This window comes from Pelophylax lessonae, assembly GCF_965119305.1.
Source record: "Pelophylax lessonae genome assembly, chromosome: 5".
In the NCBI taxonomy this organism is placed as follows: domain Eukaryota; kingdom Metazoa; phylum Chordata; class Amphibia; order Anura; family Ranidae; genus Pelophylax; species Pelophylax lessonae.
Window position 1 is genome coordinate 466,861,348 of NC_138772.1, and position 17,823 is coordinate 466,879,170.

The window sequence follows — 17,823 nt, forward strand, 5'->3', positions numbered from 1 at the left end:
TACTGGTCTCAGTGCCGAACAAACCAGGGTGTACATATTGCGGGCAACAGCCTCTGCCTTCCTGTCAGCCGGGTCCTTAAAGGCAGGGGACTCCTCAACAGGAACCATGGTTGCTTTATTCAATCTGGAGACTGGAGGGTCCATCACAGGTGGAACAGTCTACTTCTTAACCAGTTTACAACCGCCCGCCGCAGATGTACTGCGGCAAGCAGCCGCTCCCAGGCAGATCGCCATACATGTACGGCGCTCGCCCCCGCTCGTCAGTGGGGAAGCCGATGCAGCGGGCAGGCGGCTCCGATTGCCACCTGACACCCGCGATCGTTCCCTGCTGAGAGGGAAGGACGGGCAGCTCCTTAATATAAGATCACATGTCTCTATGGTCATGTCAGTTAGGGGTCCGATCTGTCCGCCGCAATGTCGCAGTCCCCGCCATTATCGCAGATTGCCGCCATTACTAGTAAAAAAAAAGAAAAAAAAAAAGCAAACAATAAAAATTACATAAATCTTTCCTGTAGTTAGTAGACGCGATAACTTTTGCGTAAACCAATCAAAATACGTTTATTGTGATTTAACCAAAAATATGTAACAGAAAACAAATTGGCCTAAAATTTTGATTTTTTTTTTTTTTTAGAATGTCATATAGCAGAATGTGAAAAATATTTTTTTTTTTTTTCAAAATTGTCGCTATTTTTTTTGTTTATTGTGCAAAAAAATAAAAAAATCGCACAGGTGATCAAATGCCACCAAAAGAAAGCTCTATTTGTGGGGAAAAAAGGACATCAATTATATTTGGGTAAAGTGTCGCACAACCGCGCAATTGTCCGTTAAAGTAACAGTGCCGAATCAGGAAATGGGCAAATCCTTCCGGTCTTAAAGTGGTTAAGAAGGGACTCATCGTGGTACCGCATAGCAAATTCACTTAGGGACCACAAAGGGACGTTTTGGCTGTTCCCACTCTTTAGAGACAATTTTGACAAAAAAGGTGGGGAAAGGAAACACCTTTGCCGTTCTGGATGGCCTGTAAGTGCCAAAGGGAACCAACGCCTCCGTCGCAGCTTTAGCTGCGTCCTCCATTTTTAAGATCTCATGCACAGATACAATCAGTGCATCCACCAGCGCCTTTTTGTGCGCAGTTGCTGAAGTGGAGGAATCATGCTCACTATCTGAAAACTCAGGGCGCGCGGTCGCAGACCCAGTAGAGTGACCCACGTCTGCTTTTTTGCTAGTCTGTCATCCAAAAACCACCTTCACCCGGGACACAAGGGCTCCAGGACCGCCATCGGTGCATGGATGGGACCCAGGGGACTCTGCAGCCTCTGAGAGGGGATAAGGTGGGGAAATGTGCTCCAAAGACTCATGGGTCAATAGGGGGACCCCACAAAAAAAGGTTTAAAAAAAAAAAAACACTGCTAAGGGACACCCCCACCGCTCCGGAAGCACCACTCGGTTGCCAGTAACAGGGTACCTAATCAGTCCTCAGCAGAGAGGGAGAGGACCCCACCAGACTCACCACCCACCACCCAGCCACCAGGATAATCTGCACTCCACGTGCGACAATCAGAAAGTGAAAAGATCCAGGAGTCAGCGCGATGAGGAGGAGCTCCAACCGCCAAAATAGTCGCCCACAGGGCTCCACTGTAATGCGCACCGCTATTTTAAATGGCAAACCACCGTAAAATAGCTGCCAGACTACACAAACATGGTCGCTGTGCCTTGAGTACACAGGCTACAGTAAAATGGCCACCATGCGTGGCACCACAAGGCTCCCAGGGACCCAGGAAGGAACTCTAGGCCTCAGAATATGGGACAGGCAGGAAGGGGGGCCCCTGGCAGGAGCCCCCACCAGGTACAGCCCCACAGCCGATCGCCCGGTCGCCAGCAGCGCACCTCTACCCCCCCCCCGCCCCCAGCACACCACCCTGCCCCCACCCCAGGTGGTGGGCCCAGCCACCCCACAGCCCCAGTGTCAGGGGAAGGGAAGGGATATGGGGGGGGGGCGATATGGCCCACAGGGACCACCAGACCGATGAGGGGGTGCCTAACAGGAAGGAGGGGAAACCAGGGGTCCGACCGTCCCAAGGAGGGGGCCATGACCATCCCAAAACCCTCCAGGGGGAGAGGGGGGGGGGACAGTTACTTACCATACCAGGAATCAGGCAGGCACCATTCCAGACAGAATCTCCTCTCCGTCAAAATGGGGGGGGGGCTGTCGGCCAGGAGGAATGCTGTGACCCAGGCCGAGACACGCTGGGCAGACTGGGATTACCACTGGATCTAGATTATTAAAGCCCGACGCACAGTCCAGCAGTCGATTGTAGATCTCACAGGAAAAAAAAACAGGAGGAAAAAAAAAATCTATCTAAAAAGAAAAAATTTACAGGACCAGAGATCCCAGCAAGGAACTAGGTCCTTACTCCTGACTAGGTAGAAAAAGGCAGAAAAAAAAACTGAGTACCAATAGCAGAGAGAGGGAGTATATTCCTGGGACTGCCCATAGGCGTAGTCAGTCTTTTTTGCCTAGTGTCTTACTCCTGTAAGAAGCAGTAAAACTCAATGGCTAAGAAGATCAGGAGCTGTGTCCGTCAATGAACGAAAGAGAAAATACTTTTATCCCTCTGGATAATTTCTTTTAAATATCCCAGTAATATCCTTTGTGAGAATAAATACCTAAAAGTTATAACACCTTGCTAAAATCACAAAAGAAAAAAAAAAATCACCATATAAAAATAGAATTTTTGTAAAATCTTACCGTAAAAGTCTTTTCTCAGTCCTCTGACAGTCGTCGCCGCTCTTAATTCATTACGATTGGGTAATGGCTGTGCACTCTAGGAGTAAGCTAGGCAGTTATTAAACAGTTAATAACAACAGGTTTTTTTAACCAGACACACCTCTAGGGGGCTGTCCTACAGACATTATCCCTCAGCTACTTCCTGTATCTAATCAGTTTCATAGCAAGCAGTACCGCAAGGAAAACACAACCCCATATCTCTAAAAATACACACCAGAGGGGCGAGGGCGACGACTGTCAGAGGACTCAGAGAAAATAATTTTACGGTAAGATTTTACAAAAATTCTATTTTCTCTTACGTCCACTGACAGTCATAGCCACTCTTAATTCATTACAATTGGGATGTCCCAAAGCAGTACCATGTGTGAGGGGTGGGGAAAAAATGCAACCATCAAGAGGTAACGAAGGCCACCCTAGGCAAAAAACATTGCCCTTAAAAAGGAACTGGAAAAAAAACAGGACCACAAAAAACCAAAGTAGAGCCAAAAAACTCTTCAAACAACTGCCGCACTTAAAACCTTTGTGGCCAAAAGAAGCATCCGAGGATGCCAAAACATCAAGTTTGTAAACTTTGCAAAGGTGTGCACAGACGACCAAGTCGCCGCCTTAGACACCTGAGCCACAGAAGCCCGACGGCGAAAAGCCCAAGAGGCACCGATGGCCCGAGTGGAATGAGCCTTTACAGGGAAAGGAGGAACCTGACCCTTAACGGAATAGGCCTGAACCACAATATGTCTGATCCATTTTGAAATGGTCGCTGCGGACGCAGCTAAGCACTTCCGAGTTCCCTCAGGAAGAACAAACAAGGAATCAGATTTTCTGATAGACTCCGTAACAGATAGGTAAAACCCAATAGCCCGTACCACAGCTAAAGAATGCAAGGCCACTTCTTTAGGATGCTCAGGCTTAGCACAGAGCGAAGGCAGAACAATATCTGCATTAAGGTGGAAGGAAGAGACCACCTTGGGCTAAAAACGACTAGTTTAGTCGCAAGACTACCTTGACCCTATGTAGCACCAGGTAAGGTGAACGGCAAGACAAGGCTGCCATCTCGGACACTCTGCGAGCAGAGTCCCCTTCTGGGATAAAACAGGCAGAGGAATATCTCTGACGTCCTCAAAAGGAGGTCGTTGCAAAACTGACAACACCAAATGCAAGACCCAAGGAGGCACCGGAGCCTTCCTTGGGGGAGCCAAATGACGCACCCCCTGAATGAAAGTGCGAAGCAACGGATTGGTCGCCAGGGGGCGCTGGAAAAGGACGGCCAAAGCCGACAACTGGCCCGCAATCCTGGCCAGCGTAAACGCTGATCTACCCCTTCCCGCAGGAAGGCCAAGACCTTCGCTACTGAGAAAACCCCGCAAATCACACCAAGCAAAATAGGCTTTCCAGGTGCGATAATAAATCTTCCCGGAAACCGCTATCTGAGCCTTCAGCAATACAGGGATGACCGCAGTCGGAACAGCCACGCCGGTAAAGCCAGTGACCATAAAGCAGGATGGAAGATCCGCCCCTGAGACAGAAGATCGTCTAGCAATGGTAGCCGCCAAAGGAGGTTTGACGGCCATTTGTATGATGTCTATGCACCACGACCGACGTGGCCAGTCTGGGGCCACCAGAACCACCGAGATTTGTTCCGAAGCCACTTGGCGAAGGACCCTGGATACCAGTTGAATCGGAGGGAAGGCATACATCACTCGATACTGATGCCAAGGAATCACCAACGCGTCCGTGGCGTCCGCCAGAGGATCGCGTGTTCTGGACACAAACCTTGTCAGTTTGTTGTTTGGCCGGGACGCAAACAGATCCACGTCCGGAGTCCCCCACCGGGTACACAGCAGCCGGAATACTTCTGGATGTAGGGACCATTCTCCCCAGTCCAGGGCTTGGCGGCACAGGTAGTCCGCCTGCCAATTCCCCACACCCAGAATGTGAGCGGCAGAAATTGCCGGGACATGCGTTTCGACCCAATTTTGAATCTCTATCACCTCTAAGGGCGCCAGGGCACTTCTGGCGCCCCCTTGGTGATTGATGTAAGCCACTGCCGTGGCGTTATCCATCTGTACTCGGACCGGACAGCCCCGAAGTTGGGAAGTCCACCAGAACAAGCAAAGCTTTGTCGCTCGAAGTTCCAACACGGTCAGTGGGAGTGAGGCCTCCCCATGGACCACCAACCTTGGGCAGACAACCTGCCCAGTACTCCACCCCAGCCCAAAAAGGCTGGCATCCGTGGTTACCACTGTCCATAGCATAGGCCGGAATAACCAGCCCTGAGTCAAGGCTTGTGATTTAAGCCACCACAAGAGGTCTAGTCTCACTTGATGACTGAGAACAAAAATATTCAGAGACCGAGGGGTAGTCATGGTACTCACCAGTCCAGCGAATGTGGGCACCACTCTGCGACAGGAAACCTCCCACCCTGAGTGGGGGTGCCGTCAGCCAAAGGGGATGCTAGCAACGCGCGGGCGTACCGCAGTTGAGATATCCCAGCGAAGATAGCAACTTTTCAGGCTCATCCCTGATGCCAGGGACACTGTCGTTTGCGAGGACTGGGCGTACCAATAACCTGCTAACGCTCGATGGCAGGCTGGGAGTCCGTAAGGTTCTATAACAACCAGTGCGAGGCCCAGATCTGAAAACGCTGTAGTCTTCTAAAGTCTGACTAACTAAGCGAAGGAGAAAATAAAAAGCTATCTTTTTAAAAGAAAAACACTTTTGTAGAGAGAAAACATAAAAAGAAGAAAAAAGCTGAGACCTAAGTCTCAGCCAGGGAAACCCAGCCTGCTCCTGAGCTAGGCAGCAGAAAACTGATTAGATACAAGAAGTAGCTGAGGGATCATGTCTGTAGGACAGCCCCCTAGAGGTGTGTCTGGTTAAAAAAACCTGTTATTAACTGTTTAATAACTGCCTAGCTTACTCCTAGAGTGCACAGCCATTACCCAATCATAATGAATTAAGAGCGGCGACGACTGTCAGAGGACGTAAGAGAAAACATTTTACAGTGATTGATGGACTTTTTGTTTATTAGGAATATATATATGGTTTAGGGTAGACGTTAAAGAATTTGTCTCACCTATGCGAGTTATTTGTGATTTGAGCGTGGTGTTATGACTTTTTTTTATTTTATTCTCATGAGGGATAGCCAAAATGATATTCGAAAGAACATGGTTGATGAATGCCCAAGAAAAGGAATTGTCGTTAGCAGGTTAACCATATTTGTTTTGGAATGGGCAAGGGGATTCCACTAGCCAAGCTCTCTTTGCCTGATCACAGTAGTAGAAGAACCTATTTTACAGGAACAATCTGCAATGTGCAGTAACTTACAGCAGCCAGTCCAGATTCACCTCTCACAGATCGGACTACAATTAACTAAAATCCAACTGGTTGCCATAAATAACTGCACTTTGTACTTAATCACTGTTCTCTGCTTTGCCCTGTCTAAACCTATTAGTGTGCCATTAGGAAAAAAAAAAATGGAAGGTTTTAAAAAAGTGAAACGATAAGAGGAATGATGCATTGTTGCGTGCTTCATTGACTGCTATGGGGTTCTTCTTGGCAAGTGGATCTTAAGACGAAATTATTTCAAGTTTGGGCAAACACCAGGTTTTCTAGTCAAGTTTAGTCTATTGAGAAGGTAATTGCCATATTTGTGTACTGAAACCTGATAACACGACGTCTGCTCATTGTTCAAATTCCCACAAATAAAATACCTTTAATGCTGGCGTATACAACGGCATGCTTGCACTTCCATCGGTATGATTCAATGGCCAGGAACGAGAGAGATGACACAACCAGGCCTTTCTCCAACAAGGTCAACTTTGCTGGGATCTGTTGTGGAAGACAAAATGAATCAACCAATATCATGTCCCAATTTCCCATAACTTTAAAGAGAGTAGACACTAATGGGTAGCTGAAATCAGAATCTATATTGCTGGATGGTTATTTTTAGCACAGCCTTTACTTTCAGGGAAAACCTGTTTTGGGAGTTTGTTTTTTGTTTTTTTGCTTTTTAATTTACTTATAAAAACGGACAAGACAGCCCCCATTGAAGCCTGAAGGCCATACACTGCTGACATTCTGTCCATTTCCTGCTGGATTGGATGAAATGTGAGCACCGTTTGGCCCTGCTGGCACTGTTAAGCAGTTCACAGTTCAACAAAAGCTCAATCAACTTTGGTTGAAGGAGTCAGTAAAAAAAAAAAAACTGTCAGCTGAACAGGGTCTGCATCCAATCAGATGCAGGCACTATTCAGGTATTCTGACAGCCTGCACCGCTTGTAGCCTGGTGGGTGGATTTGTCCATCCACAAGGTTAACGTAATTGGTGGATCTGTTCGATTTTAGCTGAACAAAAAAAATATAAGTCCAGTTTAACAGTAACCTATTGCGACAAGGAGATAATAACTAAACAAAAGTGCAGCTTTGTGTCCCAGGTTTGGGGGTGAATTATAAGATCCTAACTGCCTAAATGCCTGTTCCTGGCTGCTTCTCTTTAAAGAACCTTAACATGAAAACAAATCCCCAGTAAATTTACATAATGGTACATGGTATTTCTTTTATGGATTGTAAATAAAATATACAATGTACGCAACAATACATTTGCATTTTCCTGTGTTTTTGCCCTTTATTAAAGCCAATGTTTCCTGTCACTTTAACCACCTCAGTACCGCACTATAGCCGTGGACATCCTCCCAGAGCACACTGCCCAGGTGCACTCTGTCACCACTGTGTCCTTAGGACACAGCTGATCACAGATCAAGGTAAAGGGCCAATCACAGCCTCCCTTTACCATGTGATCAGCTGTGTCCAATCAAAGCTGACCACATGTAAACAAAGTTGCCAGTTATTAGCATTCCTTTCCTCATGCGCAGTCACTGTGTGAGGAATGGAGAGCCGATAAGCAACAAGGCTGACAGGGCACATTTTACACTGATAATCAGTGCCTTGATGACCAGTGCCACCCAGTCAGTGCAGTCTCGTCAGTGCCTCCTCACCAGTGCCCATCAGTGCAGCCTCATCAGCGCACATCAGTAAAGAAAATTTACTGATTTGCAAAACAAAGTAAGAAAAACTTTTCTTCTACAGAATTTTTAGTGTTTTTCCTTTTGTTTAGCAAAAAAAAAAAAAAAAAAAAAAACCCAGTGGTGATTATTTACTAGGAATTAAAAGGAAGCTCTACTGTATAGGTCGCAAAAAAAAAAATGATTAAAATGTTATACGGGTACAGTGTTACATGGCCGCGCAATTGTCATTCACTGTGACACCACTGAAAATTGGCCTGGGCAGGAAGGGGGGTGAATGTACTCAGTATTGAAGTGGTTAAACAGTTCATCTGGACCGAGCTGTACAGTACACAGTGCTGGGTTCCATCTGTGGAAGAGCCTTCCCCTCACACAGCCCAAACAAAATAAAGTCGGTATTTTGTGAATGAATACAAAGCATCCTCTGATAGTTAAGGCAGAGGGATGTCATGGCTCTGACTCAGCCAATCCGAAGAGGCTTTGTATTCATTCACATAGAGGCTCAGCCTCTGACTGTGCTGCTGATAGCCTGAGCCAGCCGCTCCTGCCCCCTCCAGCCTGGCACTCCAGTGGGCACTGGAGGGGCAGAACAGAGAGCCAGTGACTGACAGTCACCGCACTCTGCCCAGTGAAGAGTGAGTATGGAGCGATAAGCGGTCATGTAATCACTTAGTTCTCAGTCTTAGAGGCAATAGGGGACAGATGCAGCATTGAATTAATGTTGCATCCACCTTTTTTCGAAACCTATACATCTGTTTTGATTTGTGCATTGCCTTACACTTTAGGGTCCTGGAATGTAGTGAACTATTTTATTGTGGAAATCAATAAAAGTCAGACACAGGTTAAAAGCAGAAGAAGTTTGTACGTATGGTATTTCTACAGGATTCTGTGTTTTGGCTGGAGCTCTGCTTTAAGTGATTATATTCCAATACGGTTTTCTTAACACGAAGATCTAAGTTCCACACATACCAGACATGCAGCATGCGGAACTGCAAGAAATTTGTTACACAAAACAGAATACTTTGAGATAGGGGTGAGTATGGAATTTAAAAAGATCAGCCTGTACAAGATAAAGAGGTTTATAGAGCAGGGTATCCCATTTTATACATGTTCCTCCTATTTATATTGTAGCATGTACATTTGTTTCCCCCTAAATTAAAGCCAACATGTGGACAGTATTGAAACAATAAATGATGCCCTCCACACTCAACAAATGATAAAAGCTCTAACTCCAGACTGTATAACAACCATGGCTGCCCCATACATACAATGGAGAAATGAGTGTAGACACAAAGTGACAGGAAGAGGTTAGTGGCAGAATCACCAAGTAAACAAAGGGTAAAAAGTCTTAAAGAAATACTCCTCCACATCCAGGGACTGGCAAATACATTTTTGGTTTTGTGTTTAGATAAACTTTAGGTTTAGTTAGCCAGTCAGGGACTATGCCTAAACACAGATTCACGCCATCAGCAAACATGTGAGTTATGCCTGGACAGTCAGTGACACACGATCTCTGACTGGTTACTATGTGCCAATACTGGGGAATCCATCTATTGGTCATCACTACTGAAATATCGCTGACAGATAGTTTGTAAAAACCTATTACCTAGTAAATCATTATGTTTGAAGATGTCAGATCCTCCATTATAAAAGGCACAGGATAGTGATTCCCCTTACTTTTCCAAACTAAGTTTGCCTAGAGCGACGTTTAGGAGCAGAGGGTCATGGTAAAGGGTCGCCATGTTCTGTGTCATACATTACTAGATTGCTCTTCTATGCTTATCTCTTGTTATCAGGGGAACCTTTAAACTTCAAAGATGCTCCAAAGATAACAGAGGTTACAGCATGCAACTTCTGACAATACTGACTTTTTAGGCATTTAAAGTCATATCCACACTCCAAAAATAAAATTAGCAGCTTATCAGTTCCTAAATGTAGCGGCTGCAGGTTTCCTTTTTTCAGGCTTTTCTCTTTTTAACCTGGCACTCCTGCAGATAACACTGTCCTGTCCACTGTGTTTATGGGGAGATTCATAGTTGTCAACAAGGATAGACTTCAAACAAGTCTACCTTTCTTCATCACCATTACATAGAGGATTGATGGAATTAAAGCAGAGTTCCGGCCTCTGAAACTATTTTTCACTAAAAATACCCCCGGGACAGTCAGGGCTAGTGCATTCCACAATGGATAGCCTCTGAACTGTCCCGGGTCGCACTTACCTTTTAGAAGAAATACTTTCCTTGAAAATTTCTTCTCCAGCGCTGCTATCTCAGGTGTGGGCAGCTGAAGCCAGCGCGTCCTCGTCTGCGTCCTGTTCGGTCCCACAATGCCCTGCACCGGCCCCGCTCGTCACTTCCGGGGCAGGCGTGTCATCCCTGCACAGCTTCTAGGCATGCCCAGAAGCAGTTTAGCAGGGAATGACGCACCTGCACCCGAACTGACGAGCGGGGCCGGTGCAGGCGCATTGATTCCTGGGAGCGATGACGTTCAGCTCCCAAGCAGGAAGTGACGGCGCGGGCCGGGGCCACAGAGGGAGAAAGTAGAAGAAAGGTGAGTATATTTTCTTCAATATCAAGGTAATTAATTGAAAAAATAAAAAAAAAAAATCGGGACTATCCATTGTTTTTTTTTTAGGTGACAACTGAGCAAGCGGATGGCCCAAAGTGTATTTTGAGATACTTTCTGTACATGCCGAAAATGTTTAGTTTAGCTGGTGACACTTTCCAGTAGCATCCATATTTAATCACCAAGGATTTCTATACTTCTGCATAGGAGGATGGAATTGGAATGCAACCTTTGCCTGTCTACCCAATGCACCCTCATTGACATTAACTGAAAATCTGACAAGCAGTCCATTTTCAGCTGGATATGATGTAATAATTATGAGGCACTACTGACCGAGGGTAAAGAGATTGTAAAGTCTCGTCTTTTTCCTAAAAAAGTGACTAACATGTTATATTTATTTGCTTTGTTGCAGTGGATTTGCTTAGAGCAGCCTGGATCCTCCTCTTCTCAGGTCCCCGCTTCTGTGCTCCTGGGCCCTCCCCCCTGGTGAGTGTCCCCATAGCAAGCTCTTGCTATGGGGGCACCCGAGCAGAGTCACAGCTCCCTGTGTCCATTCAGACACGGAGCCCCAACCCAGCCCTGCCCCCTCTCTCCCCTGATTGGCTAGCTGACTTTGATTGACAGCAGTGGAAGCCAATCAGGAGAGAGAATCTCAGACAGCTGAGACACTCGTGGATATCGCTGGACAGAGAGGGACCTTAGGTAAGTATTAGGGGGGGCTGCTGTACACAGAAGGCTTTTTATCTTCATGCATAGAATGCATGAAGATAAAAAGAAACTTTTGCCTTTACAACTCATTTAATCATGGGGAAAGTGATTGGAAAACCTTATCCTATTGGTTTTGTTTTTGTCTCTGATTAAGTCAGCAATTGAAGCAACATGCCTTCCCCACCCAACCCCCGGGCCATGAGGTAAAATGATTGGTCTCACTGTGCTGGAGGCTGCTGTCATTATTCCCAGAGGGCAGTTGAATAGTGGCGCCCAGTGTCTGGGAGAATCACATATACAAGAAAGTGGCCTGCAAAAACAAGCTTAAAAAAGATAATAATTGTTACAAAAGATTTTGTAGATAAAAGGTGGCCAGAACAACAAATTGTTGAGCTGGAATTTTTTTTTAGGATGTTCTCCGCCACAAATTTTTGCAGATTTTTTATGTAAGAAAATCGGGGGTAGGAGGTGGGTGCTTAGCAACATGTTACAACCTAAATACAACCAATTAACATGTTCCTGAAGGTGAACTTAAAGCGTTTGTTACCCCAACACTTCATATTTCTGATACGTGCCTGCTGTACCATGTACTTCTATGAAAAAGTATCCTTTGCGTGAAATCCCGGGTGATCCCGCCACAGTCCCTCTGCTTTCCTATGAAAACTCACCACACTAAGCAGGAGAGCACAGCGTGGTCAGTACTCTAGCTATGCTGGGAAATCAGTGTACTCTCCTCCAATGATCAGACTTCTCCTGACACGCCCCCACTGCACAGCTATTTACTGGGAAGCTCAGTGTGCTGCTGCTTCTTCTCCCCCCATCTCTTATGCAGCTGTGAACAGAGGGAATGTAATCACTTATTAAAAAAAGGGGAAAAGGTATTTAAAATAGAAATGAAAGGTAAAACATTGTATAGATATATTTAAAAAAAACATTATGAATTGAATAGGTTGCTTACAAGGTGATTGTTTACAATCGGTTTATAAGGCCCGGTTTGCGTTTTTCAGCCCATAAAATGCTCATCTGTAAAAATCCAAAACGCCCAACAATCAAAATCCCAATCATTTCAATGGCCCCTGTTCACATCTGAGCGTTTTGTCCCCTGAAGCAAAACGCCTGTAGCTCAAAAAAAGTACAGGAGCTTCTTTTTGGGCTGTTAAAGAGCTGTTCTGGTCCCATAGGAAAGCATTTAAATGCCGTTATCGGCGTTTCACTGGCGTTTTTCAAACACACAGGTGTTCTCCACCCCTTTTACCACACCCATTTTTTTACATAAATCAAAATGGCTGCAAAAAATGCCCCAAAAAAATGCTCATAAAACGCCCAACAAACACCAGAGAAACGCCCAAAAAACGCTCTAAAATAGGCCTACAAAAACGCCCCAAAAAACGCCTGAAACCGATACGCTCAGGTGTGAATGCCTGATAGTTACATTGTTTCAGCTTTGACCAATGTAAACATGTAAATCTCATACCTGAACTCCTGCTGTGTAAGATGCAAATGACTGCAGTAATGGGCACTACCACAGTGATAGCAGTGAGCTTCTGGGTCCTGTGCTAAGGGGCTTAACGTCTGTAAAGTAACCACAGGGGGGTCATTCGCTCGGCACTGCTGCCATTTACAGAACGCCTTGTACTTTTTCAATGAATACAAGTCGTTCTTTGATTGGAGGAGGTGGAGATCAGGACATCACTACCTACTATGCAGAGGAGAAGCCACTTGGCACACAAGATCGCTGCTATAACTGTAGTAGAGCTTACACAACGATCGCTCAGGTATAAGAGCTACATACTGTGCTTACATTGGTCCAAGCTGGAACAATGAAACTATGCAATAAAAATCATACCTAGAGTTCAGCTCTAAATATTTCTGTGCTATATGCCCATTTCTACGTTTCTCTCCCCCCCCCCCCCCCCCACCACTTTTCCTGAGCTCCTCTGTCTGATCGTGGACCATGGCAGAGCTGCAGCCAGTTGCAAGGGTGGCAATACACAGAGAGAGAGAAACTGAGAGAAACGTGTTCCTCCCTCTCTGTGACCCCGGAAGCGACAAGGATTTCATCACTTCCGTTTTCAGCTCTTTTTCTACCTGGCCATTAGCGCCAGGAAAGCAGCCAATTAGACCGATCTGTGTCTGTGATCTGTGTGGAGGCCAGAGGAGAGATTTGGGGTCTAATAGACCTCCCATCTCTCCACAAAAAGAGGACCTTTCATGGCCCCGGCTGTCACAAGGGATGTTGCTCATCCCTTGTGACAGCATTAAAAGTACAAAAAAAAAAAAAAACCATTAACCACTTGCCGACCGCCGAAAGAGTATTTACTGCGGCAGTCAGCCCCCTACAGGCAAAACGACGTAGGGCTAAGTCGCTCACCTATGAGCCTCTAGGGGGCAAGCACGCACCGCCGGAAGGCGCGCTCCCGCCCCTACTCGTTCACTAACATCCCCGCGTGAGTGACCGGTGGCTGTCATTCTCCCTGATGTACTGCAGAGATCATACGATCCTGCTATGTAGGATCGTATGTCTCTGTGGTTACATTACAAGCCACGCACCCCCACAGTTAGAAACAGGGATACATTTAACCCACGGATCACCAATAAAATTAACCCCTTCCCTGCCAGTGTCATTTTTTACAGTAACAGTGCATATTTATAGCACTGATTACTGTAGTAATGTCACTCACTGGTACCCCCAAAAGTGTCAGTTAAGGGTCCGATCTGTCCGCCACAATGTCGCAGTCCCGCAAACAAAAAAATAAATAAATAAATATCGCAGATCGCCGCCTTTACTAGTAAAAAAAAATAAATAAATAAATAAAAATGACAAATCTTTCCCGTAGTTAGTAGACACAATAACTTTTGCGCAAACCAATTAAAATACGCTTATTGCAATTTTTTTTACCAAACATATGTAGCAGAAAACAAATTGGCCTAAAATGTTTAAAAATTTTGATTTTTACATTTTTTTGGGGGGGGGGGGGGATTTCATATAAAAAAAAAATTTAAAAATATTGTTATTTTTTCAAAATTGTCACTTAAGTGGTTAAACGGTATACAAAAAAAAAAAAAAAAATACTTTAATTGTGCAGAATATCGGCACCTAATATCAGCTATCGGCCCTGAATAAACAATATTGGTCGATCCCTAGTTTTAGATAAAATAAATAATAATAAAAGAAAAAAAAATGTAAAGTGCCCCCATGCTTATGCACAAATGAGAACACAAAAGTCCTGCACCTCCAGACCTAAACCCTATTGAGCATCTGTGGGGCAACCTCAAATGGAAGGTGGAGGAGCACAAGGTCTCAAACGTCCAACAGCTTTGTGATGTCGTCATGGAGGAGTGGAAGAGGACTCCAGTGGCAACCTGTGAAGTTCTGATGAACTCCATCCCCAAGAGGGTTAAGGCAGTGCTGGAAAATAATGGTGGCCACACAAAATATTGACACTTTGGGCCCAGTTTGGACATTTTTCACTTAGGGGTGTACTCACTTTCGTTAGCCAGAAGTTTAGAAATGAATGGCTGTGTGCTGAGTTATTTTGAGGGGACTGTAAAGTTACACTGTTATACAAGCTGTACACTCACTACTTTACATTGTAGCAAAGTGTCATTTCTTCAGTGTTGTCACATGAAAAGCTATAATAAAATATTTACAAAAATGTGAAGGGTGTACTTACTTTTGTAAAATACTGTATGTAAAGGGTGATCACACCACGCTTGTGAGGTATGGTCACGAATGTCAGAGCAAGAGCAGGAATTCTAGTGCCAGACTTCCTGTATATCTCTAAACTGGTAACCAGTAAAGGCATTTAAAGTGTTGCCTATGGAGAATTTTAGGTACCGTAGTTTGGCACCATTCAATGAGTGTACGCAGTTATAAAGCGTGACATGTTAGGCATCTATTTACTTGGCGTAAAATTTTTCATATTTTATCAAAAAGTTAGGTATTATATTGTTTGTGTTTGCAATAAAATGTATTAACCAGTTACGGACCGCCCGTCGCATTTATACTGCAGCAGGCAGCCCCTTCTGCACGAACCGACATCGGTCGCATGTCTGGTGCTGGGAGGGGGGGGGGGGGAGCAGCTGGGCCAGGGGCTGCGATTGCCGTCGGCCATCCGCGATCGCTCCCCACTGAGAGAGACGGACGGACAGCTGTTGTAAACACAGCTGACCGTTGTTCTCTCTGAAATGATCACAGAGTGCCTGTGATCCTTCTATATAGGGTGTCACGCCGAGTAAATAGATACCCAACATGTTACGGTTTAAAATTGCGCACACCCGTGGGATGGCGACAAACTACGGTCAATAGAAATCTCAATAGGTGACGCTTTAAAAATTTTTAACGGTTACCAGTTTAGAGTGTAGCTCTTTTTTTTTTTTTTTAATTATTGCTCACACTCTGGCGATCGCGGCGATACCTCACATATGTGGTTTGAACAGCGATTTAATTTGCGGCTCGACTTCCATATGCGTTTTCTTTCGTGCGCGAGCTAACGGCAAAAAAATTTTTTTTTTCTATTTTATTTTATTAATTTAAAAAAAAAAAAATCTGATCACTTTTATTGCTGTTACAAGCAATGTAAACATCCAGTGTGACACCAATATGCAGTGACAGGTACTCTTTATGGAGGGATCTGGGGTGTAAAAGACCCTAGACCCCTCTTCTACACTTCCATGTATTCAAAACACCGCAAACGGCATTTTTGAATTTGCTGCCTTTAGCAGCAGAGTAACATGGACGCCGCCTCCGGGTTACGTCATCGGAGACCCGATCAAAGCCGCTTCCGGCTTTGATCAGGACTCCATCCAGCCCGCGGACGACCCGGCTGGGTGCTTGGGTCTCCTGGTGGGACAGGAGACACGGGCAAAGCCGCGGAAGGCGGTGGGGGGGGGGGGGAACGTCCCCTCCCGCTCGCCGGGGTAATGACTGAGCTGGAAAGCCGAGCGCCGGCTCTAAACAACGGTACTGGGGTGATGCCTCTAGCTAGAGTCATCACCCCGGTATAACACCGCAGTCAGCCGACGTACCCCTACGTCACTTTGCGGTAAGTGGTTTTGGTAATGCACTAGGTGAGTGCGCCTTGTCCGTTTGTTTTTGTAGTATCACATTGGATTACCCAATTTGGGGTTGCTGCTGTTCATCTTCCATCTAACGACAGAGGACCTCACAGCGCTGGAAGCGACTGCTTGCTTTGGTGTAACTACGTTTTTGACTGGAGTTCTACTTTAATGATGGTTTATTCCAGTATATACCGTATACACCAGAGTTTGTAGCACTTGCACACAAATTAATTCATACACTTATGGGTGGGGGTTCACCAAAGACATGTAGAGCACATTTTGGCCTAAATTTATTAAGAGATTTATTATGTTACTGGAAATGTGTTATAGCAGAAAAAAAATTATATTTTTATATATATATATATATATATACACACACACATTTTTTTTTTCGGTCTTTTTTCATTTGCAAAGAATAAAAAAAATTGGAGAGGTGACCAAGTACCAACAAATGAAAGCTACATTTGTGTAAAAAAGAAAATGTTTTATTTGTGTACAGTGTTGCATGACGGCGCCATTTAAAGTAGCGCAGTGCTGAATAGCAATAAATGGACGGGTCATGAAGGGGTTGATCACTATACGTGAGGGTTGTCACCTCGTCCCTTTAATCCAGGACACACAATAATCACACAGGTTCTGTGGCTGATTAAGGTGGTAATTAAACTCACTTGGTGCCTTATGTGTATTATATCACCCTCACAACCTGTGTATTTATATGTGTCCTGAGGTGACAAGGATGAGGTGACAACCCTACTATACAGTCCTCGTATTACACTGAGGGGGTCCGGTGATAGGATGGTATTGCTGTGGATGTAGTGCTGGGAGCTCCCTCATATCTGTTCTATACTCACTACCAACCCATAACACCCGCACCGAGCCCGCTCACCTGGGTGTGTGCAGCCCTGGAGTAGCTCCTGCCGGTGGACCGGGTGAGCGGAGTGTGAAGGCTCTGTCTCCAGCTCCGCACAAAGCTCCTCAACCCGGCTGCCATCGTCCTGTCACTCTGCTACCTACAAACTATACTCACTTCAAATTCAACTCTCATTCTCTGCTACACTGTAACTCATATCCCCGCCCTCTTCCGCAACTCATTCCCCACTTCCGTCCGGGCTGCCAGCCGCGTCTGTCTTTATTTCCGCCACACATTTCCTCACTTCCGCCGGGAGGCCAACCAGTTGAGTCATTTCCAACACACAGCCAACCACATCCATCATTTCCGCTGTCCTGCCTGGTGTTCTGTGTCGGACCCGTGAAAAAATCGGACCTCGTCACTTCCGGTCATGGGAGTCTCAAGTGCGCATGCGCACCAGACATTATCTTGGTTTGGTAAACTTATAACACAGAGCGACCAGTTGAATGAGAGGAGGCGGGGCTGAGGTGGGACGGAAGACACCGCCGCGTCATCTGCAGAGCTGAATAGAGGAGGCGGGACGGAGGTGCGACCGTGTAATATATGCAGGACTTTAGCGACTCCTTCTGTTTTATTATCTTTACTAATTATCGTATTATTTACCCTTAGGATTTCATTACATTTAGTATTTCTTATTTTGCATTATAGAAATACTAAATGTCATGAAATCCGAAGGATAAATAATACGATAATTACTAAAGATAATAAAACAGAAGGAGTCGCTTAAGCCCTGCATATATTACACGGCCGCACCTCCGTCCCGCCTCCTCC

The 17,823-nt window shown here is 45.4% G+C and overlaps 1 protein-coding gene across 1 annotated transcript in view; it reads right to left on the bottom strand.

The window, feature by feature from the left end:
• RMDN1 (regulator of microtubule dynamics 1) overlaps positions 1–17,266 on the bottom strand; it is a 69,769-nt gene extending 52,503 nt beyond the window's left edge. The window contains exons 1-2 of the mRNA XM_082257450.1: positions 17,029–17,266; positions 6,499–6,616 (exon numbers count right to left, since the gene is read on the bottom strand). Of these exons, the coding sequence (XP_082113576.1) occupies positions 6,499–6,616; positions 17,029–17,133 (223 nt within the window). The 5' untranslated portion in view covers positions 17,134–17,266. The remainder of the gene's footprint in view (positions 1–6,498; positions 6,617–17,028) is intronic.
• Between the last annotated feature and the right edge of the window lie 557 nt (positions 17,267–17,823).